Raw genomic sequence first — 25,505 nt, forward strand, 5'->3', positions numbered from 1 at the left:
CACACCCTGAAAGCATTACACGGGTATGAGCCAAACACCGAAACTACAGAATGTAACAAAACCACCTTCTCCACCTTCTCATTCTTCTCTTCTCTATGAAGAACAAGGCGTCCTGGTGTAAAATTGTCAATTACTGAAAAGGGGAAGGGCAGAGACAAAAGCACATATTGAAGGAAAGAAGCTTATAGAAACCTGTCAATCTCATACGTCACACCTATATTTGCAGCTTTTTCTTGGATAAAACTAAGCAATCAGAAAGCATATTAGGACGTGCTGAGCATGAGAACCTGTTTGTGACTGATATAATCACAAAGCTCAAAGTTACAATACTGTACATGTGATTGTCCAGACATACTGCCAAATAAATGCCACCACCTCTCCCCTGGATATCCTGGCCACTTGTTCTATGACATGATGCTGTTCCCATAGGAATGGATTGAAGGGGGCAGTTGTGGGGTGGCTATTCATATGGCCGGGGCAGTTGGAGGATGGTTGACTTGGAGAGTGGCTATTTGAAGGGGGCAGTTGGGGGGTGGCTGTTCACATGGCCGGGGCAGTTGGGGGGCGGCTGATTGAAGGGGGCAGTTGGAGGGCGGCTGATTGAAGGGGCAGTTGGGGGGCGGCTGATTGAAGGGGGCAGTTGGAGGGCGGCCGTTTGAAGGGGGCAGTTGGGGGGTGGCTGTTTGAAGGGGGCAGTGGAGGGCGGCCGTTTGAAGGGGGTGGTTGGGGGGCGGCTGATTGAAGGGGGCAGTGGAGGGCGGCAGTTTGAAGGGGGCAGTTAGGGGGTGGCTGATTGAAGGGGGCAGTGGAGGGCGGCCGTTTGAAGGGGGTGGTTGGGGGGCGGTTGATTGAAGGGGGCAGTGGAGGGCAGCCGTTTGAAGGGGGCAGTTAGGGGGTGGCTGATTGAAGGGGGCAGTTGGAGGGCAGCTGTTTGAAGGGGGCAGTTGGGGGGGCTGATTGAAGGGGGCAGTTGGAGGGCAGCTGTTTGAAGGGGGCAGTTGGGGGGCGGCTGATTGAAGGGGGCAGTGGAGGGCGGCCGTTTGAAGGGTGTGGTTGGGGGGCGGCTGATTGAAGGGGGCAGTGGAGGGCGGCAGTTTGAAGGGGGCAGTTAGGGGGTGGCTGATTGAAGGGGGCAGTGGAGGGCGGCCGTTTGAAGGGGGTGGTTGGGGGGCGGCTGATTGAAGGGGGCAGTGGAGGGCGGCAGTTTGAAGGGGGCAGTTAGGGGGTGGCTGATTGAAGGGGGCAGTGGAGGGCGGCCGTTTGAAGGGGGCAGTTGGAGGGCGGCCGTTTGAAGGGGGCAGTTGGGGGGCGGCCGTTTGAAGGGGGCGGTTGGGGGGCGACCGTTTGAAGGGGGTGGTTGGGGGGCGACCGTTTGAAGGGGGTGGTTGGGGGGCGGCTGATTGAAGGGGGCAGTGGAGGGCGGCCGTTTGAAGGGGGTGGTTGGGGGGCGGCTGATTGAAGGGGGCAGTGGAGGGCGGCCGTTTGAAGGGGGCAGTTGGAGGGCGGCTGTTTGAAGGGGGCAGTTAGGGGGTGGCTGATTGAAGGGGGCAGTGGAGGGCGGCCGTTTGAAGGGGGTGGTTGGGGGGCGGTTGATTGAAGGGGGCAGTGGAGGGTGGCCGTTTGAAGGGGGCAGTGGAGGGCGGCCGTTTGAAGGGGGCAGTTGGAGGGCGGCCGTTTGAAGGGGGCAGTTGGGGGGCGGCCGTTTGAAGGGGGCAGTTGGGGGGCGACCATTTGAAGGGGGTGGTTGGGGGGCGGCTGATTGAAGGGGGCAGTGGAGGGCGGCCGTTTGAAGGGGGCAGTTGGAGGGCGGCTGTTTGAAGGGGGCAGTTGGAGGGCGGCCGTTTGAAGGGGGCTCTTGGGGGGCGGCTGTTTGAAGGGGGCCGCTGCGGGGCGGCTGTTCTAACGGGACAGGGGTCCCTATGGTTATCGTTGCTGACTGGGGCAGTGGGGCCACAGGCCCTGCTGGGCAGGGCCATCCCCTGGCGCCAGGCGCGGCACCCACCCAGGCGAGCAGAGAGACAATGACAGCTGGGGGCGGCTGGCGGGGGCGGGTTTGAGCGGGGAGGCATGTCTACACTGGCAGCGCTTTAGCGTGCCTGGTGTGGCGGCGGCGGGGCACTGTCTACACTAGCGCCGGCGCAGACAAGCCGCGAGCCAGGCCGCGACTCCGGATCCCGCCTGGCCCCGCCCCCTTCCCGCTGGACACGCCCATTCCCCCCGCCTCACGGAGCCTTGCCCCGCCCGCTCCCCGCGCACCTGCCGCCCTGCCCCGCCCCTCCAGCCCCGCGAGCCAGCCCCGGCTCTCGCGAGCTTTGCGGCGAGCCCTCGCCGGCCGGGCCAGTGCCCGTCAGGCGGGCGGCGGGTCGGGATGTCGCTGTCGGGCTCCGCGCCGCGCTGGGCCCCCACCCATGTGCAGGTGACGGTGCTGCGGGCCCGGGGGCTGCGGCCCAAGGCCAAGGGGGCCGGCGGCAGCGACGCCTACGCGCTGATGGCGCTGGGCAAGGAGAAGTTCGCCACCTCGGTGGCGGAGCGCTGCCTGGGCGCGCCCGTGTGGCGGGAGGAGGCCACCTTCGAGCTGCCGCCCCGCCGGCCCGGCCACGGCGGCGAGCCGGCCCTGCAGCTCACCGTGCTCCACCGCGCCCTGCTCGGCCTCGACAAGTTCCTGGGCCGGGCCGAGGTCAGCCTGGCCGAGCTGCAGGAGGAGGGCGGCCGCCGCAGCACCCGGTGAGTCCCGGGGGGGCTTGTTGTTTCCCGCCCCCCCCCCCGCTGCCTAGCTGGGGCGGAACGGGCTGGAAGCTCCAAGGCTGAGCCGAGCTCCGGGGGGGGGGGTCCCTGGCGAGGCGAGCTCGCCCAGGCTCGCCCAAGCCACCCACGGGGCCCCCGCCGAGCGGCGGGTTGCTCGGGCTTGTGGTCTGTCCTGTCTCCCGGTTGGTCTCTCTTGGGCTCAGGCAGTTTCTCTTGCTTCAGTGGGAGGAAGGGGGGCCTCTGCCATTCAAGCCCGTTCCCTCTTCCCTGGTCTCGGAAAGCCCGCAGTAGATCAGGACCGTTGGGTCGCGGGTGGGGTGCATCAGTTTCGTGGTGCAACACGTCGCATGTCAGCACGTTACCACAGTAAAGGGAGCGCCCACAGATGTGTGTGGGATGGAATCAAGCTGGGTTGGCAACCAGGGAGTGCCCTGTGGTAACAAGGAGTTCATTTGAGAAGTGGGGAAGCTGTCAGTCAGCTGAAGTTTTAATGTGTGTTTGTGTGTAGACAAAGTTACAGCCGCGCTAGTCTGTATTCGCAAAAAGAACAGGAGGACTTGTGGCGCCTTAGAGACTAACCCATTTATTTGAGCATGAGCTTTCGTGAGCTGTAGCAAGTCCTCCTTTTCTTTTTGTGAATACAGACTAACACGGCTGTTACTCTGAAACCTGTGATAACAAGGAGTTCATTTGAGAAGTGGGGAAGCTGTAAATCAGCTGAAGTTTTAATGTGTGTTTCTGTGTAGACAAAAACAACGAGGAGTCCTTGTGGCACCTTCGAGACTAACAAATGTATGCCCAAATAAATGTGTTAGTCTCGAAGGTGCCACAAGGACTCCTCGTTGTTTTTGTGTACACGGACTAACACCGCTGCCCCTCTGAAACCTGTGTAGACAAAGCTGCTATTATTTCCATGGCAAACTTAATCTAAATTTTGCAGGTAGGTCCTTAGTTTCTGTGGCAGCTTAATTTAAAGTTTTAATAAAATAAATGAGAGAGAATATACCCAGTACAGCATCAAGGATATTAATTTTGGTAAATGTAACGTAGCCTGCATTGTCCTCACATTTTCAATTTTCAGTAGGAGAAACTTGTATTGGTCATGCATTGCAGAAGTTGTCAAGGTGGGGGGAAGCAAGTGGATTGTCAAGTGGGTGAAAGACAGATGAGGTGGTTGATAACTAGGAGGGAGTGGAAAGCAGTTTCAGATTGCAGGATAAACACTTGAGCAGGTGTTTCTGAGACAAATAATGTTGACAGTTAAATTGGATGTCATCATGAGGCTTCTAAAATAACATGCCATTGTGATGAATAGAACCAATTTACATATCTTAGTTATTTTACTGGAGACTTTGGGACAGTATCACTCTGCTTGTTGTTTTGTGTGTAATGTTTCTTCCATGAGGGTTAGAAAAACTTTTTTTTTTTTTTTTTAACTTAAAGCTTTGGGAGCACAATAGGTCAATTCAGGAAATGACAAAAATGTAGGATTGTTTGAAGGAGAATGATTTTTTTTTTTAAATGGCATTCTGGGATTTGCTATTCAGTTTCAAGTACTTTTCATCAGATATTCTCAGTTTACAAATGGGAGGATATTTTTCTGACTCCTAGTCCTGCAGAATCAGACAGGTTCTTTTTTGTGCATTATCACTGGCAAGGAAGATTCTGTGAGTCAAATTATGCTATTAAACACCTTACTGCAAAACAATGTATACATTAGTGTGTTTACAGTTAATTTCCTTTCCTTGCAAGCGGAAACAGCGTCTCTGTGTCCCTTTTATTTTGAGCGCCCAACACAGTTTGGACCCTATGGGTTGGATCATATCCTTTTATAAAAATAACTGCAGGAGGGGAAATGGGAGGATGAACACTGGAGTTTACAACAGGAGTGAAGATTTAAGTTTTTTAATGTTAGTGTGTTTTAGGTGTGTGCTTATTAAATTATATGTATTTGAAAGGTGGAGTTTATGTTCTGATTTTAGTGTCTTTGGTTTTATACACTCTGGATGTCTTTAATATTATACTACTCTTAAGGCATCATTGCTTCAAAGAGATTATTTGCTTCTGATTTTGCAAGCTGTATTAAGAACTATGCACTGACTTATTGGAAGTGTTTTTAGTAGGGTCAGGCATATTAAAGGTGAGCTAAAAGGCGTGTTTATTACCATAGTTGTTGTTCTCAACTGAAAACTTATTTACATACGAATAATATTTGCACTACAACAGAAAGATCTAGTCAAATGAGTTTGAGATCTTCACTTGCTGCACTACTGTACCCTTCTGCTACTGGGAAGGAAATGACATTAGTAATAAGCTGACTTCAAGATTAGTTTGACAGTTCTCTTCTCTATATGTTTCATACTAGTGAAAATAAAACTTTCCAATGAAAAATATGAACTTGCATATAAACTTCTAGTGCAGGAAAGTACAACTTTATGATAAAAAATACAATCAATGGGAATCTATTTTAGCAGGCTTTGTCTTATTTTTTAACTATACCAGCTATACCTGTTCTTGTTGTTTTCAGCATGAAGGGATAGTTTTGTCCTCACGCAAAGTATAGTAATTTTAAATATATATTGTTTTATTTGGATTCATAAAAATGTATACAGAAGCTTTGAAAACCCTAACAATACTTAAACTTATAATAACCATAACTGTCAATCAGCTTTAAAAACAAATGTACAAATTAATTGAATAAGTCATTCAAGATCACAGTTTAATTAAATGTAGTTTGCTTAGGGGGCTAACTTGTTATAGCATAGCCCCCTAGGAAAACTACTTGTTTTGTTTGTCTTGAAGTATGAGGCCTGAACTAATGACCATCGGTGTATGGTAATTCAAATAAAGGGATTTTTTTAAAGGATTGTATCTACATTCCTTTGAGGAGGAAATCATTGACAAGGTCATCTAAGTAGATAATCTTTAAGACTTTTTTTTTAATTAAAACTGTAGTTGAGTCTTGATAGCACAGTCTTTTCTAAAGCTCCTGTGCAAGTATTTCAGTACAGACAAACTTAAGTTCGCTGGTGCTGTTGTACATATACATGAGTCAGAATAGCATGTTCACAGAAGCTGTGTTGGTTACCTGTAGCAAAGTCTGACTACTTGTGTTACCAAAAAAAAAATCCTTTTCCTTTGAAAAGATGAAACTGTCTTATTGATTCAGTGTTGGGGTCAGTCTTTTGCTAGTCATATCTGGAGGAGACTAGGATTGCGTTTTATAGGTTAGTCAATGTCCATTTTTTAACCTTTTTTCTATTGTGGAGGCAGTAATGGCTTGGAGTAGGATATGGGTTAGAGGGAAGTTTTCAGTGTTTACTTCTGTTTTGAGATACACTTGTTTTTTGTATATAAATCTTTAAAAAGAAACAGTAACAGTTCACACTGAGAACAGTGAAGTCACCCAAGAATATTTAGCAAGTTTGTAAAGGCCTCTTGTTTAGGTGAAGAATGAAAGTACTGTACAATGCAAGTCATAAACACTCTTGTTCTTAATAAATAAATACCCTTGAAGGATATAATTTCCTGGAATAGTAGCTAATTCAGTAAAGTGTTGGTTTCCATTAACTGTGCAATAGAAATTGTATGAAGTTAAAGATTTTTCCTGCTAGCTTTGTACAGCTATCAACATTGCTTTTTCGTATTTGCTGTTTTAATGTAAATGCTCTTGGCTGCTCTGAAATTAGCAAGATTCTGGTTTCTACTGTGAGACTATTCTTAATGGAATAACAGTGTGAGGCTAACATACACTCTAACCATATTATAGACTAATGCTTGTCAATGAGCTATTTTAACTCACTGGGGTAGATCAGCTAGGTAATCTCACGAGGGCAAGTTTGATCTTTACCTTCACAGAAGTGATAGATTTGGCAGCACTGGCTTCTTGTAAATTGATTATGCCCATGTAAAGCCTCCTCCTAAAGGACTCACAGCCATGAATGCTGGGTTTAATGTGGAGTTAGTTTTCTTCCAGGGACTAATTTTTTTTAAAATGATTATGGGGTGAAATCAGGCTTACAGGAGCATTAGCACCAACTTGGCCCATAAGCAAACACTCATTGGTTCTTGACAAAGCTGTGTAGCGCTCTGTTGTGTCGAAGAGCTCTCAAACACACATTTTTCATTAGATATTTAACTGTTTTTTTAAAATGCATTGGAAAAGATGGCATATGGCAGATGTTTATAGCCTATCATAGGAAACGTGTCAAGTTTTAAATATTTATTATTTTGGACTTTAAAAGCTCTTCAGCCATCCAGGTTCAGTATGCAGGAAACTTACTCCACTAGTGGTGTACGATTCTTCCAGGTTTGCTTTTATCCAAAGATCTGAAGAAAATTAAGGAAAAACCTAGTAATGCCTCTTGGAAAAGGTAGTTTTGTCAATAACTGTTTTCATATCTTGTTTCATGCATTGAAACTTCCTTGTCATTGGGCTGTTGGCTATTGGATTTACTTTAAATTTTGTTGAAGAGGCTATAATAAAATAACCCACTATTTTCATTTGAAGTTTTTCTTCTAACCCTCCCACTTAGGCTATGTCTACACTATGGACCTTACAGCAGCATGACTTTACTGCTGCCATGGTGCCACTGTACGGCCTCCTGTGCCATTGCTCTGTGCTGGCTGGGAGAGAGAGAGCTCTCTGGTTGGCATAATCAAATCACCCCTAATGAGCGGCAGTAGCTATGTCAGCAGGAGAGCGTTTCCCACCGACATAGCGCTGTCCACAATGCTGCTTTCGTCAGGGTGGTTTGTTTTGTTTAATGCCCCTAACCAGCAAAAATGCTACTGTAGATGTAGCCTTAGTTACAGTATGCAGAATATATACAAACTTGGCACTGACGGCTGACATGCACATTGTTCGCTAATTAGTCTGTGGGGAAGGTGCCTACAGTTTGTTGCACAATATTGCAGAGATTGTGTACTTAAGTTAATAAAAGTTGCATTCCTTGAATATTTAAAGCTTTTTTGTTTGAAAACATTCAACTGGGACCATTTTATTAAAAGGGCTATGCAAAATTTACAGGATAAGCTCACTGATATACATTTGGGGCCAGAAAATACGTAAGAACATTCCTTGAATTAAACACACTTTTAAGTCACAAGAATGGCCAGTGGCTTTTTACATTTAAATGCAAAATATATTCATTTTTATACTTTATTGTCTAAGGTTTGATGAGTGGAACTTATTCAACTCACATTCTCTGATACTCCAATGAGAACGGTCGACATTTCCAGTGTAGGTTTCATTTTAGGGATTTTGTAATTTGGCTGTTAGTCCTAGGCTGACACTTGGAAGACAATTGCTTTAATAAAACTTGAACTCAAGTTTTATCACCCCTTTCTCTTGAATGCATTTCTTCAGGAGAGCTTTTGATGTTTGTCTGAAAGTGGAAACTCATTTTAGGGTCAACTATCCGAAATAGTTTTGAAACCAACATTATTTCTGTTCATCCCCAATGTGTAGCCATGCAAAAACGGGCAGTAAGGCATTTTCATGTTTCATGCTTTTCATTCCTCTTGTGATAGAGTACTTCTATTAGTTTGCTTTAATTTAGTAGTTAAGCTGTAAGGGAAAATCCCAGCTCCTTTCCTCTTATAGTTTGTATGGCAACTTCCACCTTCTCTGTGTGTGTGTATGTATATATATATATATAATCTTCTTACTATATGTTCCATTCTATGCATCCGATGAAGTGGGCTGTAGCTCGCGAAAGCTTATGCTGTAATAAATTTGTTAGTCTCTAAGGTGCCACAAGTCCTCCTGTTCTTTTTGCGGATACAGACTAACACGGCTGCTACTCTGAAACCTGTCAGTTCTGAGGGGTCAGCAGATATACAGCTCCTAGTGATTGGCAAGAAACTATGCATGGTGCATGATGCCAGTAAATACCTAGTTTCAGAGTTGCAGCCATGTTAGTCTACTCTTTGTGCCAACAAGATTGAAATGTCATCAAGTAGTACACCTTGCCTGGTAATTGAACAAGTTTAATAGTCTAACATAAAGAGCCTGCAGTGTTTAAAACTGTAATTTCAGAAACAGATAAAGGGTTCAAAATATAAGTGCAGAAGTCCTGTCTCTAAAGAATCTTGCTTTTGGTACCTTGATTCTGAATCAGTATTGTATTAACAGACTAAAGTAAATAGAAACATCCAACAATAAGATGCTTGATTCCGAAGAGGAAATTATAGGCGTTTTCCCTCTGTTGTTCAGGAGCTTCTATATTTGAAAAGTATTGAAATACTTACTGAACAGAGACTTGGAAAGAAAGGTATGGGGGAGTATGGAGAGTGCCATAACTGAACTATTTCAGGTGTAAGTGTGTAACTGAATCTCTACAGTTCGTTCTGTTGCACTGGTGCCTTTTCTGGCATACCTGCTTCTCCTTTTAACCTCTGGAAGTTTCAGGACGCAGAAACAAAGTATAAAGTTTGGGAAACCAAAGTGAAATGTTACTTTACCCTTCCTCATTTAATTAATTTTAGTTAATGACTCTCATCAGTGCTTTAATATTGTCTCCTTGAGAAACTGTTGGCCCTCTGGAATTCCTTTATCCCTTAGTTTTGTTTTGTTTTTCCCCATGGGACCTTGCCTACCAGTTCTGAGTTTAAAGTCTTCTCTTTTGAAGTCCATGGTCCTTATTCTGCTGCTCACTATTTCCTTTCCTTAGAATCATGAAATTGATCATTTCACCCAGATTGCCTTCCACCTGCAGATTCACAACCTATTGGTCATAGTCAAGTCTAGAAGGGCTGCCCCCTGTTTATTTCTTTCACTTTCTGAAACAATAAATTGTCTCCAATATATTCCAAGAATTTATTGAACATTTTGTGTTGTCAGATTACTTTTCCAATAGATGTCTGGGTAGCTAAAGTTCCCCCATTACTATCAGGTCTTGTGTTTTGGATATTTGTTTGTTCTAGAAATGCCTCTTCCACCTCCTCTTCCTGATTTGGTGGTCTGCAGTAGAGTTCTACGGTGAGATCATCCCTATTTTTCTCCCTTTTTGTCTTTACCCAGAAACTTTCATCTGGTCTGCCCAGGGTGGATTTGATTTAAATCAAATTGATTTAAATTACTAGTCAGGAAGATTCGATTTAATCATGGATTTCTACATAAATGTGCATTCTTGTTGGTTTTTATAACCTTAATATATATTCTTCACAACTCAGAGATAGATGAAGGTTTCATTTTTAGAAGGTACACACTACACATTTTTAAAGTGATTTATTTTGAAAACTTTTCAGATTAGTTTTACAGGTATATCAGAAAATGAATGATTGATTATTTCATTTACCAAAGGTAATTGAAGCAGATGTTTATGAAGTCACTGGGAGGTGAACTATCTCCAGTTCAACAGGTTAATCATTAATATTTGGAGGATTTTCCTGCCATGCTGTATTAGGAGGAGAACATTACCAGACAGACATTTAAATTGTTTTATTTAACTATTTCTCGCCTTATATATAATTTATTTAAAAACATTTTTGCTGTTAACAAGCATGTTATCTCCGGAGACACGAATCCATAGTTTGAGAACTGCAAAACTAAGCAGCTCTGATGGCATCTTCTACTGAGTCCCATTGGGTAGTTAAAAAGATTAGCCTAAATCTATTCAGAAGCGCCTGGAACCACATAAGATTGGGTCCCTAATCCATGAACTATTGGAACTCATTTACAAAATTTTTCTTAAACATTACATGAATATAATGTCTCATACTATAAAATTAGAATTTATAATCCCTATTCCATGATGAGAGATCTTTGAGCTATAAAGTATCATAATTAAAACTTTCTTTAGATAGGCTTTTCCTCAAAAAGCATTTTATCCAAAAAATCCAATTTAAATTAAAAAATCTAATTTTTTTTAAAAACAAAATCATTGATTTTTATCCACCCTGGGTCTGCCTCACCGCCGTCTGGATCTTGGAACAAGTGTATATATTCTTGATGTGAAATGCAGCACCTCCTCCCCTTTTACCCTGCCAGTCCTTCCTGAAGAAGCTGTGCCACTCCTGCTATACCTATATTCCTGTCATGGGCCTTATCCCACCAAGTCTCTGATGCCAGTTAAATCATGGTACATGAAAAAAGTTATTTTAGCAGGGATGCCAAGGAAATGACCTCACCTCTGCCCACAGTAAGCTCTCTGATCCTTGTCTAAACATGAAGTAGTTTTCCCAGCTAGGGAGTCTGTTTTCTCCTTTTTCCCTCTGCCATATTTTTCTGTGGCTTGCATTAACCAGAGTTTGTTTTCAAAGCTTCTGTAACATTTTGACTTTCTTTTGCAGGTGGTATACACTTCACTCCAAACCAGGCAAGAAGGAAAAAGAGAGAGGAGAGATTGAGGTGGATATTCAATTCATGAGGAGCAACATGACAGCCAGCATGTTTGATTTATCCATGAAAGACAAGTCCCGGTCTCCATTTGGCAAGCTGAAAGGCAAACTCAAAGGAAAGCGGGCCAATGGACTGCCTGACACAGCATCAGCCATCATTCCCAGCATAACTCACTCACCAGCTGATAGTGAAGAGGAGTCCTCTGAGAAAGAAAAGAAAAAATCCAAGATCAAAACCCTGTTTTCTAAACCTGGTTTGCAGAAAACCTCCCTCTCCCAGTCCATGTCAGTTTTACCTGCTTTTCAGCCAGTGACGGAGAAAGTTAGGCTTAAACCTGGTGACTTTCAGTCAAATTGGGGGGAAGATGATGATAAGTCCTTTCCTCCAAATTCAGAAAGTGAGTATTTCCTCTCACAATATTATACTTTATTACTATCTTAAATCTTTGCTCAAAAGAGCGCTTGATTTTGATACAGTAGATCAATTTATTGACAGAATATTAGCAAAGATTCCACCCATTATTCTTATGAAAAAGAAAATGACAAAGTATTTGAAGATGTTGGCTAAAATAAGCATTAAAGCACTGTTGGTAGTACATTTGTAGGTGGGTGATCAGATGCAATTTTCTTTTATTGTATGCATTTTGTTAAAACAGTAGAGCTGACCGGGAATTTTCCGATGAAATGCTCTGCCTGATTCGGAGTGGGGTCTTGAACCTGGGTGTCTGACATCCTAGGTGAGTGCCATAGCTACCAGGCTTTTGGCTAGTCTGCTGGTATGGGTGCACGTCTCTTTGCACTCCAAAAAAAAAAAAAAAAAAAAAAAATGTTGTTTGTTTTGAATGCAGAATGAGACCAAATATCAAATCCTTAATTTTTTGTGAAATAGAGTTCTTGTTTTCTGGCCAACACCACAAAACAGGACTATTGTAGCTGTATGTTCACAGATCCATTGAAAAAAATTTAAGAAGAATTTGTCTGAGACCATTCTTTGTATTGCTGGAGCCATTTTGGATGAAATAGAATACTTCTTCCTTGTGATCTGCCACTTACTGTGTGACTGTCATAGAAAATTGCCTCCTGCGTACATGCCATGCCATCCCCCCGCCCCCCGAAAAAAAACAAACCTCAAAAACATAAACAACCCAAATACCTGTACAGCAGAGGTTTCCAAACTGTGAGGCCCGGGACTTTTGATGGGGTGCAGCAGGGCCTGGGGTGGCGGGAAGAAAGCGGCAGCAGCCCCTCCCTGTCCCCAGCTATGCTCTGGTCCTTCCCGCAGCTGTGTTCCTGGCCCCACACCTGGCCCTGCCCACACTCTCAGCCCTGTGGGGCCTTCCCCCCCCTTTCCCCTCCCACACAGCTGCAGTCCCAGCCTCGGTTCCCTTTCCCTTGTCCGCATCCCCTGGCTTTGTGGGGGACATGGCACAGACTGGGTAGGGTGGGCCCAACCCACAAAAGTTTGGGGACCACTGCTCTACAGGGTGATATTCCTGCTTTAGATAAATTTTCTGTATCTCTAAACATAATTTTTCCATTGTCATGAGTAATCATTGAGTCTTTCAGCACTTTACACTGTAATATTGACTGTCACCAGGAAATATGTTTTTCATAGCTTTAATGTCTCATTTTTTTTCAGAGGCCTTTGGAAACAAAGCTGAAGATAACTCACTACATGTTCCTGTACTCATGGCTCATAAGAGAACAGCAAGTGCAGACAATAAGCAACTAAACGAGATAACCTCCAGCAACACCAAGAAAGACGGGCTCTCCTTATTCAGTGGCCTTAAATCCAAAAATGATCTCACACCCCGATCCAATGTGTGTATCAATGGTAATCATGTTTATCAGAAGGAAAGTGAAACAAAAAAGGAAACCATGTCAAAGGACAACACTCCTTCCTCTTCCCCTCAGACATTCAGGAAAAACCAGCCCTCTGAATCAGAAGAAAACTTGTCTTCCAAATCCAGTAACGAACATGAAAAGACAGGAAGAGTGTCTCCTAGCAGAGGTTTATCTGGGTCTCCCTCACTGGAGTCCTTTAAGTCTATGACCCTACCATCATACAAACTGCTTAGCGGTGGAGATTTACTGGGAAATAGTCCTTCACTGAGTTTAGAAACTGCAAAAGAAGAAACTAAAGAGGACAAAAAACAAGAGAACAAGAAGTCTTTATTGTCTCTAGTCACAGGAAGAAAGGAAGTAGTGAAAAACAATGATGTAGAAAACATGTCTGACATGACTTTGAAGGAGAGAGAAGCCAAACTTCTTGAAGAAAAGAAGAATGAAAAAGACGTAAAACCTGTTGAAATCCCTAAGGACTACAACCAAGAAAGTACTCCGAAAAACAGCAACACAGCAGATGTCCCCAGAAACAAGAAATCACATAACCCCTTTGATGAATCGCTTATGGATGAACAGAAACCAGAAAAGTCTGCAGCCTCTGCAAGGACAATCCAAACCAAAGCTGTCAAACCCAGGTTAGTCTTGTTTTATTTCAGTTTCAGATTCTGATATAAAGCACTGCAGACATATGGCCAGACTGGCCCACTTCCTGCCACAAGGTAACATTTCTGTAACTGTTGCCCTTTACAGCATCTCTTGTGAGGGACTCATTTGTGTTTTACCACTAGATGAAAGTTTAACCAGTTACACACTTATTAAGATTATTGGTATAAATATTAACTTTTACTTCCATTCTTAACCAATTTAACTTCATATATGTGTCGATGCACTAACATAATGGTTTTTCGTGCCTGTTATCTTTTCAGATAGTATGAAGTAATTTATTCCGTGTTGTTCTATTAATCCATAACAAAAACTAACAATATTCTCCTGCCTTACTGTCTAAGTTTGGAAGTGTGTAGAAGGGCTGAAATATCACCTTTAATCAAGCCTATTGCTCTCCACTATAATTCTTGCTGTGGCTTGAAGAATGGCAAATCTTGGAACACATCTGCTTTTGGCATCATTCAGTTTCATGAAGTAGATTCTGGGGTTGTATGTGAGACTTTTTTCAGAAATTCTGCTCTGTGACTTACATATATGAAAGAAGTGTGGCCTTACTAACAAATGTCCTGAGCTGTCTGTCTTTAACGCTAGATCTTCAATTACATTTATGTTTAAACGCCTTGTGTGTAAATGAAACATCTTAAGCTATTATGCTATTAGTACTTATGTCTTGGATGCAAAAGAAATTATGTACAATTGCTTTAAAAGTAGACATCACCCTAGTAAACTTTGATTTGCATGTAGCAAACTTTACAACATAAGTTTTTTGCATCACAAGTATTGGTATTGCATAGAAAATATTTAAACATAAAATGTTTCAAGCTTGTTTTATTGGTCCATTAAACTCTTAAGTCCTTGCAGTTCCTTATACATCATTAGTATGTTGCAAATTTTGTGAAATCTACCTTTAGAACTTGTCTTTGTCTCTCTCTCTCACATGTTGCATCTGCAACTGACACGCAAGTTTTTGTCCCTTTTACAGATTGGGAGTGTCTTCAGAGGATGAAACCGAAGCCACGCTTCCTACTTCTGTGCCTGATTCCTTTCCTGTTTTCCTTTCTGCACATCAGTCTAGTAATGACAATAACCCTTTCACTTCTAAAGTGGGACAAAAATTTAAAGCACAAAACTCTGGTAGCCCTCTTCCTCCATCTCTCATTTCTGGACAATGTTCTAATGACAATAATCCTTTCATTTCTGACTGGGGACAGGAATCCAAAGCACAAAACTCTAAAAGCTTCATTAGTCCTCTCTTGTATTTCCCCCATCCTCCTGCAACTCTGGGGCATATTTCTTCTCATCTCCTTTCTACTCATTCTATTGACAATAACCCTTTTGTGTCTAAACTGGGACAGGAATCAAAAGTGCAAGACCTCAAAAGCTTTACTAATCCTCCCTCTTTCTCCCTTCCTTCTGCTGTTTCTAGCAAAAGCAGTTGTTCCTTTGTAATAAACTTTGCTGATTCGGAGCATCCTGCTTTTGTTTCTTCAGAGGAGTCTCAAAATGAAAGTTTGACTAATGATACAAATACTGTGTCAAATTCTCTGGGGTCACTGTCTGAGTCTTCTCCTCTACCTGTGTATGAAAGAGTTGGGCAGACGCCAAAGAAACAATGTGATGCCAAAGAGGTACAGATAGTATCACCGCATAACAAAAATAACAGAGGCTTTAAGAAATCGGTGACCTTTCATCTTGATGAGTTGGAAAATACTGATTCCAGCGGAAATCATGCTGAGGCTTTAGACAAAGAGCCACGTGAGAGATGGCATCCTGATCAACGTGAAGAAATGTTCACCACTGATCCAACTGTAATAGAAAAGAGACAAGGGTTTGCCTCTGTGCTGGGTATGGAGTGCTACCCTTCATCTAAACTCTGTGATGAAAGTAGGAATTCTGTTCGGAACAATGAGAGCACTGTTCAGGGTGATGTTGAAACCAGCAATACAAGTGCTGAAACCTGGATGAAAGATAGCAAAGAACTAACTTCACTCTCCAAGTCTAATCATAGCCTTTCACCTGGGAATGCTGTGGTACAGCCATCTTCTGCTGAAAGCAAATTAAACGAGGAGCAAGAACTATGTAGTGGAAAGAAAATTAAGCATTCACTCAAAATGGAAGAATTTGGGCTCACATTAGAGTCCAAGGTAACTCATGCCATCAAAAGTGACTCTTCAGTTCAAGTAGAGCTGCCAAAACCCACCCCAGGAGTTCACACATTGCTCCCTAAGGACCTTAACAAGTCAGAGGATGTTACTGAACTCAGTCCTCTATTTGCAAAGCCAAAGCCTATCCGAAGAAATGCTGTAAAACTAAATAAGCGTGCACCTGTTTCTCTGACTGGTAGACTGAAAGATGAAGAGCTGCTTACTTCATCTGACAGCACGTCTGAGTCTGAATTTGTGTTTCATAGAGAGAATCCCATGAACCCACATGAAAACCCAGCATGTGACAGCTTATTAAAAACAGCCACTCTGTCAACTACACATCATCTTGACAGAGATGATAGCAATAATGGACACCTAAAACACAAAATTTATGGTCATGATGATTCATTATTTGACTCTGGAACAGACCTTAAGTCTGCCATTCCAATTACTGGAGATCAGAGTCGAACACATGTTGGCCTTCCAGTTATTCCAGAAGTAGGATCAGATGATGAGCTTCTAGAGAACTATCAAAAGAACAATGAAATGACTGCAATTTATAGAAGTTTTCCAAATACTGAAAATCAGTGTGTAGATTCATTGTCTGTCACTGAGGAAGAAAAGCTCAGTTCAGATATGAGCTCTACTGATAGAGCAAGTATATTGCTTCAGAAGGGAGAAGGTGGCCCTTCTAAATCATCCAAACTAAATTCAGTAGTAGACATTCATAGTGCAAGCAGCAAGACTAGTGAGTCAGGTTTAGATATGCTGTCTTATCCTAGTGAGCATGGATGTGTTGTTGAGGAACAGGAACCAAAGGAATCTGGCAGTATTAAGGAAAGTAGGAAGAGTGATTTTTTTGAGCCCTCTGAAAAGTCTGTTTCTTTTACCTCCCTCTCCAGTTCTTCCCAACTCTCCCCTTCCTCTAGTTCCCTCCAATCTGGCACTTGCAACAGTAGTAGAGCAGAATCAGTGAAAAAGCCACCAGCAGAGAGCTTCAATCATAAAGTCGAAAATGCTGGCAAGAAGAAGGTGCTTCAGGCATGGGTTTCACCCTCTGAGACACTTCCCAATCAAACACAGCAGAGTGGTGGAAGTGTGTCTGTTAAGCACAGGTGAGAATATGGGGAAATTCGTAGAAAATGTCTGTGTTGTACAAGACATCATTTTTTCTGCTGCAGAAATATCACAATAGTTTTTTCATTTTGATGGGATTTCATACAATCTGAACTTGGTCTGACTTTTGGACCCTGTCTGAGTCCTATACCATACCAGTGTAAGACCACCAAAACTTTGATTAGCAAAAAATCAGTGATTGCACCAAACAGAACTGTGCACCCAAAAACTTAGAGTGAGCGGTGGCAATGCTTTGTGCAGATCTAACTGCACAAGACTAGAAGTCACAAGACTTCTGTCATTTATGGCAAGTTGTTTATATTAGGGAACTCATTGGTCAGATATGGATTTATGCTTTTTGAATAATGCTACTTTAATACTACAGATATTCCGGTGTCAACAGCTGGATTTGGTAAACTGCATTGTGATCTCTAGCTTTTCAGAAATGAGGAAATACAATCAAAGGCAGTACTGAGAACTGTGTTGTTCCCTTAACTAGTAGAGTAAAGATTTCTAAGTATTAAAATGTACTACAGACAGACTTACTTCATGTGACTAATAGGCCTGACTCCCAGATGATCAACATGCTTTTGGACGTCCAGAGCTGTTCACAGCTCCAACTGACTGGCACCCCATTATAGTCTGAGGTGCAAATTGGAGCTGTCTTTTCCTATGAAACTTTGCTGGCCTCAGAACTGCTTTATCTGTCTCACGTATTGTAGAGCTCCACAGTAGGAACTGCAGGGAATTACTGTTCAGAAATTGATTGAAACGCAGTTGGGTAACTTACTTCCACTTTTTAAAATTGCCATTATAAATGGGTCTAGAGAACACAAGATTATGTCTAGGCATCTAGTGTGCCTTATGCCAGAATTAGTCCATTTAGAGAAGACGGAATAAATCTGCTGCCCAAGAGGATATTTGGTATGTAGACTTCTAATGAAGATAATGTGGGAAAATTATGTAGAATCTAACTCTTATAGTAATTTGTGTATAGTTTAAAAACAAAAACAAACCCACAACCAAACAAAAACTAAGCACTCATGAATATAGTGTAAGCACCTCATGTAACCAACTTCTGTTATGTGATGATTCCAGTTACCATGATACTGTTTCTTTTTTTGTTTGTTTTTTGAATGCAATAAAAATAAGTCATCAGAACAGTGTGTGTGTGTGCACGCGTACGTACATATGTACGTACACACACGCAATGGAAGACTATAACTGGAGGTAGAACTCTGTCCTGGAACTGAATTTCTCGTACCTTGAGGTGTATAAGGAAATTCATTAATTTCCCTCATATTCAGTCTTACTGGATTTAGAAACCTGTTGAATGCTTTGCTTGTGATAGGATATCTAGATGTTAAGGAACTGCCTAAACAAGGTGCGGCTTTTGTTTCAGACCTCATCCTGTGAAGCCAATGAACACCACAGCAAATAAGTTGCAGACTAAAAATTTGACCACAACCGCAAAAATGGATGAAAACTGGACTGAGAGCAATAGAAAGGTATGAAAGAAATTGAAACTTGGGTTGTAGCTTCATAATGGTTACTGTAAACTTCATAGCTTCCAGGGCACTCAGTGTGAACTTGCCTACTCAGGGTAACTTACATTTTTTGGCTCTGACACTCAAGTGATATCTGTCAAAGGATTTCCTTATTTTCTCTATTTCCCAGCACTGGGAGGAAGAAATTGAATTCACTTTTTGTTCTTATTCAGTGCAAAAAGAGGCTCCTGATGGGGTCTCCCAAGGAACTGTGGCTGTACTACTAGAGGAAACCCAGAAGTGCTCTTTGGTTCCCCACTAGATGGGTAGGTTGATGGGGAGGCTTGGTTGTGAGCCAGGAAGATGACTAGTAGGAGTGCCTGGGTGGAGGGTGACAAGTAAATATGCTACTTTGTAGGCAATCCTTGCTGTCTCCAATGTGTGGGGTATGGCCACTGTAGCCTGGAGTCTGCTTACACCGTACTTACTCGAGGTGGTTGTGGGCAGGTAGTCGCTATCTGCTGCACTGGTGATCTTCCTTTCAGCAGAGACTAGTGGGATGACCATCACCTTGTAACTTGCTGCATCGGCAGCTTCCATGATTAAGAACTTCCTCCACAGTCTGAAAGCCCAAATGCCCATTTGTTAACGCAGGAGAATGTTGCCTCAAAAAAGTAGGTCATATTTCTAGACGTGCATGGCTAAAAGCTTTCACCTTCTTTCTCTTCCCCTCAAATCTCTGAGAAGTATTGTCTGAGTGTTTGCATAAGTTCTGATCTCTGAGGCACCATTAGATAAGAGGTCTGTAAAATGAGAGCAAACCATGTTCTGAGAAAATTCAGAATTCCAGGCACACACTGGCTTGTAATGTAGGATTCCTCATCTTAAGGAGTGTCTGCATGCCTGCGTGCCCTACCCCAAATGGCAGTGAATCTCAGAGCCTGGTTCAGCTGACCTGGACTTATGCCGCAGTGCTGAAAATAGGCATGTAGCCATTACTGCTCTGGCTCTGAGACTTCTAAGTAAATGGCCACAAAAGAAAAATGTGACTGAAAAGTTGAATTTTTTCACTTAAACTCAGGTGTGCTGTCCTTCAGAGTCTACAGAAGCCTGTTTTCTTAAACATCTGTTGTTTCCAGACCACACCTTAGCTGTACAAATACAAAACTGTTCCCTGTCGTGCCACTGAGATACAGCTATGAATAAGTCTGCTGTACAATGAGTATTTTGTACTAAAGTAATATTTGTGCTAATGCTACGTTTATTTTTGCTGCAATAAAAAGGCAGCATAACCGGTTACTTAGCCACGGTTACTAGAAATCATCCCTACCCAGCGCTTAAACCAGCAAACGTCATTTTAATGTTAAGAATAACTCTCCAGCAATGTATTGCTAATTTGTCAAAATAGAAAATGATGGTAACTGTCTTTTTAAAATTTCAGTCTCGCGGTCGTCAAGTACATTCACTGCTGTTTAACCTGAGCTTGAATCTCACTTTATTCAGTATATTGTAACTTGTGGTTCTGTAGATCTTTCAGTGCTAGTATTACATGAGGAATTTTTTATGCAAGTCTTTAGGCCATTGATGTCCTGGGGTCATAACTCATCCGTCCTTTGTTACGGACTCAAATTTATCCTTAAACCCCATGCAAACCTGGCATTCACATATAACTGTAAATTGCTGACAAATATAGAGCCATAAACTTGAGGCTATGGAAAACTCTACCAAATTTTGTCTCCATTGTGAGTCTTACTTCCCCTTAGAATAGATGCCCTGGGCTTCCTAAATCTTACAGTATCAAATATTCTTGTGCCATAAAAGTGCAGTACTTAAATATTTTTCCTGTTACTTTCCTTTCCACATAATCTATTGTTATAAAGCTCCACCTTTCCACATTTTGGAAGTGCATGAATATCTGCCAATAATGATAACTTTGCTGTCGTTTCTAGCTGCCATTGCTAAGTGCCCTAACAGATGTCTCTCTTGCAATAGCAGTTGCATTTGTATCACTTTACCATACTGGTTTGGTCTTGCAGCTTTTCCCTGTCATTGCTGATGTTGCAAGCCTGGCAGGTTTTGTCCCTGGGGAACTTGCTTTTCCTGTTCACTGAAGTAGTAATGACTAATAAATCCTGTCAAGTATCAGAGGGGTAGCTGTGTTGGTCTGGATCTGTAAAAGCAGCAAAGAGTCCTGTGGCACCTTATAGACTAACAGACATATTGGAGCATAAAAAGCTTATGCTCCAATACGTCTGTTAGTCTATAAGGTGCCACAGGACTCTTTGCCGCTAATAAATCCTGAAATGCCAGTTGTGTGAAACTTTTAACAAGATGTAAAGTACAGTAATTTCTTTGAAGAGCAATACTGTTTTGGTAACAAATATCCCTGGAATTCTTCAGCCTTCCCTGAATACAAAGATCATTAGGCAGTCTTCTCAGATTACTGTAAAACACTTATTTCTGCACTGACCCTGTCTGTCCTCTCTCTCCAAAAGAAATATGATCCTTCGGACCCTGCCTATGCTTATGCTCAGTTAACACATGATGAGCTGATCCAGCTGGTGTTGAGACAGAAGGATACCATTACAAAGAGAGATCTCCAGGTGCGGGAGCTAGAAAACTACATTGATAACTTGCTTGTCAGAGTCATGGAAGAAACTCCCAACATTCTTCGGGCTCCATCTCCAAAAAATATGGCTGGAAGGATGTAAAACCTCTGCCAGTAAATCTGAATAAAGGATTGGACTCCCATCTTGTTACTCAAACTTCACAGGTAGATAATGTGAAGTTGCTGATGTTCTGGTATCTGCTGCCTACAAAAAAAAAAAAAAAAAAGTGTCACCTTTCTGTGTCTCTCGCAAAAAGTTGATTCCACTTATCTGGAGACTAGTTAATAATTATACCAGGTCTAGAATACATAAGCCAAAAATACAGTAGTCAGAAGTCTTCCACCTTTCTTTCTGGTACACTGTAAATATTTTACCGCCACCTGGGAGGCATTGTTAAAGAATGTAATCAGAGGCCTGAGATTCATGTGGCTGTGAATGTTTTTGAAGCCATTTTTCTCAGTGAGGCACTGGTGGTTGTTGGCTTCTGAGCTTCTTTATTTTATTAGTATTGGGAGTTTAGATTAACGGTTGGTGTTTTAAAAACTGAACCATTATTTCTCAGACTCAGAACAACAGTTGTTCGTAATTCTGAGACTTAAGTTGTAGTGCAATATAAGCCATCACATACACTAATTCAAGGATTTGATTGCTTTGTTCAAATAATTATATTACAGAAGTTGAAATGCACTCCAGAAAGAGGTTTGGTAACCATAAGTTGCCTTATTGTAAAAAATGTAATGCCCTTTAAACGTGCTATAAAATTGGAGGGCCTTTAAATCTGATTTAAATGTGATTGTACTAATGAAGTGTCTACATCTCATTTTGGGAAGGGAAGCGCAAAGCCTGTATAAACCTAGTGTTGAAAAATTTCAAAGCAGTGCTCTGAGCAGGCTCTTATGGCTGCTTTAATATAGCAAAAATCAAACAAAGATACAATTGCCATTCGACTACAAGATTAAAGAACAGTTACGAATTTTAGATGATACAGTGATCTGAATTGGGAGCTGTTTTGTTTCATAGCCATCATATTCCTGATTTGAAGGTTCTTGTTCAAACTAGGGGGCACACAACTCCCATACAGTTTACTTGGTATCCTGTATAAACATGTATGCACCCGTTTCCTTTGTGGTGTACATGCTTAGTTTGTTTATATTGCTATGCACAGCAAGTCGTGAAGATTTTTCTATTGTGCCACTGAAGATCATAGCTTTTTAAACATGCTGTATTTGGGAAACTAGGACTTACAGTATGGAACGGCTGTCCCAGTTGATTCATATGGAACATCTAAACTGTATATATCTATATGTGGATAAAGTAAAAGGCACATGTGACCTGGTTCTCTTAGTAAAGGAGCATTCAAATGGTGGCTTTTAAAAATGTCTGGTTTCCAGTAATAAGATTTGTGGTTGAGAATGTTGGAACAGGTTTTATTTTAAATGTAGTCAGAAGACATCGTGCTGCTATTTTGCAAGATAAATCAGATATCTCTGTCTGAATCTTTTTTGCCTTTGTCTGCTGTAGCTGTGCAGTTTGCCATGGGACAGGCATTTCCCATTTATATCTGATAGCAAACAGCAAGACACTCGCAAACAATCATTTTAGGAGGCTTACTTTAAATCATTCTTTTAGGATAGTGTTGATAGGAATTGTCAGTAAAACTCAGCACTTTGATGGAAAGTTGTGATTGGATTCAGCATTACTTTACATCCACATTTAATGTTGGGGCTGATGTGTGGCAAGCTCTCAATTTTAACAGCTCTGTGCTCACAGCTCTCAAATTGACTTCTTGAAGGCACAGTGAGGTTCAGTGATACAATATTATAGTACTTTGGATAATCTGTTTTTAACATCTAGCATGTATTGTGAAGCAAAAAAATAAAAAATAAAACAAACTCTACCCTTTATGAAGGTGAAAGGGTCCATTAACTCTTCCCTAAAGTTCTGAGTGATAATTTCACCTATAGTTTAGGAGGGCACAGTTTCTCACAGTATTCTTTTCATTAAAGCACTTTAATGAGAGGTGAGACAAGTTGAATTTCCTCTTAGCCTTTTAAAAGTCTATTGCCTTATATTTAATATTTTCATAAAACACTGGAGACCACTGCAAACTTCTCAGATATTGTTTTTTCTGTAGCGAAGCATAATTTAATCTATTTACATAGAAGAAATCAATGTTTACTGGAATTGTATATAAATATATATGCTGTTAAGTGCATTTGTTACTTTGTGATTGGTTATGTGATTACAAAAGTGTAGACAAAACTTCACTGCCCTATCATACAACTTTCCTTCAACGAAAGCCATAAATGAAATAATTCATAATACTATGAATGAAAGGTTAAGGTGTAATGTTCCTTTCTAGGACCACAGGTACATAGTAGCAATGAGTGGTTGAGCAGATGACTTCAGTTAAGGGGTAAGTTTCAATGTCCCAGATCCCATGAATGGAGTGGCTTATACTGAATTTTTTAGCAGGATCTCTAGATCTTGTTTTTTTTTTTTTATTTATATATATATAATTTTTTTTTAATTTGCATGGAACTAGCTATCTTCCACTGAAAATGACTGACTGCTGCTTGTGCCTTGAAATAGTGAGGAAGATGAAACGTTAATTTCGGTTGCCTCTATCCTCCTTGATGTTTCTATGGAGAGGAATTGTTGCCTGCGCCTCCCTAAAAATTTTTTTGCCTTCAGGACTTGATTCCATAGCTTATCAACAGCTTTCTGGTTGTATGAGAACTGTGGAGATCTCTATTCTTTAGTGCCTTTGAGCAGTAGCTAAACAGTCTGAATTCGAAAGTGGTGGTGTTATAATGGTTGGACTTGCTTTTATATTCAGAACTAATCTAAATGAATCCAATGATATGAAGTGATTTTTACTAGCCTCATTTTAAATGGCTGCCTGTCTGCTCTGGAGTTAATGTACTACATCACCACGAGCAGCTGAAGCCATTGTTTGTAATGCTGCACCTACTGCTTGAGGAATAAATACTTCACAAAAATGTTTTCATCCTTAACAAAAGGTATTCTTATCTTGGGAAAACTTAAACCCTATGGTTTAAATATTTGCTGATAACATTCCACTTAAGGTTATGACATTCTACTTCCAAGATGGGACTATAGAATTTTGATAGGGTTTTTTTCTTTTTGGTCATCTTTTATACCAGTTAAACTTGGAGTCTGTCTGTTGGACAAAAGTTTAGCTGGCTGTTCTTACACAATGAGGCTTGATCTCTTGGTTGCACCTGGTAAGTCTCATTTATTGGTGAGATTTGGGCACTGCCAGGAGAGAGTGGTCCTTTACAGGCCACACTTCAACTTCATTAGCTGTGAAAATGTTGCACACTCTTATTGCACCTCAAATTTTTTTATTGGCAATGCTGTTTTTGAAGTGTTTTGACATAGAAGGACTGGAATTTTTAAGAAAGGTACTTATGAGATTAAAGCTTGTTTGTCAAGCCCCTGTACAGTTGCTTAATGAATGTTTAATATTAAAGGATCCAAATGTATTTTTATGTTTATATTTTCTGCTGTTTGGGTACTTTTTTTCTTTTTGGTTTTTAAAAATGACTTTCACTCTTATGGAACACTAAAATAAAACTTTTCAATTCAGTGCTTGTTTGAACACACTTGTTTTTCACTAGACTGGAAGTGCTAGAAAATGTACAAGACCGAATGGAGAGAACTCCATGTAATGGACAAATCGCTAATTTATTTACATAGAAGAAATATATATAATCTGGGGAACTTTCTGCAGTGGCCCTGTAGAGAAAATTGCATTAGCTTTCTCAGCAGTTCCTAAAGCTCATATGGCAAAATCATTTTATGCCTTATGTGATTGCAGTGGGCCAGTCTCCTGCAGTTAAAGCTCAATGGCTGAAGTGAGAGAAACTGGGAATATAGATAACTTAATGTCAAAGTATAAAGCAAGCAGGTGAAACTGGCTTACAGTTAAAGACATATGTTTGTGTGTTACAAAAAGAAAGAGGTGTTGAAGGTTTAATGTGGCATCTCAAGGCAATTCTGATTCATGGGCCTATGGCCCTCAAGCTTTGGCTGCCAGATCATATTTTCCTCAAGTTCATGCAGTGATTCTTTGCTCAGCAAAATACCAGCATTTGATAGTTGTCCGCAGAGGATTTTTGATGTTCACTTGAGGGGGGACATGAGGGTGGTCTCTCTTTTCCAGGTCATGCAGCAGTACTGTGATAAGTTCTCAAAATTGAGATTTTTTTTTAAACTGGTGAAGGGAGCTGGTCTGAGGTTCCTCAAGACTGGAATCCACTGCTGAACAAGTGCAACACGGCCAGCGGCAGCACAGACTTCCTGTGCTCTGTTCTCCTGGCACTGGGCCCCAATTCTCTTCTATAGACCTGAGAAGGGAGTTACATCTTCAAGGCATTTTCAGTGATTGGCTGAGTCTGTCAACTAAGGGTCTAGTTATGATTTTATGATGCGGACCTCTTCACGGGGAATTGCACAGGTTGCTAATTTTACAGAAGCTGAGAGTAACCGCTTTAGGTCACAGCAACCTGGGCTAGATATAGACA

The 25,505-nt window shown here is 41.8% G+C and overlaps 1 protein-coding gene across 3 annotated transcripts; it reads left to right on the forward strand.

Moving 5' to 3' along the window:
- The first annotated feature begins 2,313 nt into the window (after nt 1-2,313).
- On the forward strand, nt 2,314-24,971 carry RAB11FIP1 (RAB11 family interacting protein 1). Of its 3 annotated transcripts, XM_073324766.1 has the most exons (6): nt 2,314-2,724; nt 11,041-11,486; nt 12,728-13,568; nt 14,582-16,858; nt 18,262-18,367; nt 20,842-24,970. In XM_073324766.1, the coding sequence occupies exons 1-6, from the start codon at nt 2,369-2,371 to the stop codon at nt 21,055-21,057; spliced, it is 4,242 nt and encodes a 1,413-aa protein (XP_073180867.1). In that variant the 5' UTR covers nt 2,314-2,368; the 3' UTR covers nt 21,058-24,970. The 3 variants fall into 3 exon arrangements, with proteins under 3 accessions (XP_073180867.1, XP_073180869.1, XP_073180868.1); XM_073324768.1 differs by lacking the exon at nt 14,582-16,858 and having other exon boundaries at nt 20,842-24,967; XM_073324767.1 differs by lacking the exons at nt 2,314-2,724; nt 11,041-11,486 and adding an exon at nt 11,745-11,825 and having other exon boundaries at nt 20,842-24,971.
- The last annotated feature ends 534 nt before the right edge of the window (nt 24,972-25,505 follow it).

The sequence above is a fragment of the Lepidochelys kempii genome, chromosome 26 (genome assembly GCF_965140265.1).
Source record: "Lepidochelys kempii isolate rLepKem1 chromosome 26, rLepKem1.hap2, whole genome shotgun sequence".
NCBI classification, from domain to species: domain Eukaryota; kingdom Metazoa; phylum Chordata; order Testudines; family Cheloniidae; genus Lepidochelys; species Lepidochelys kempii.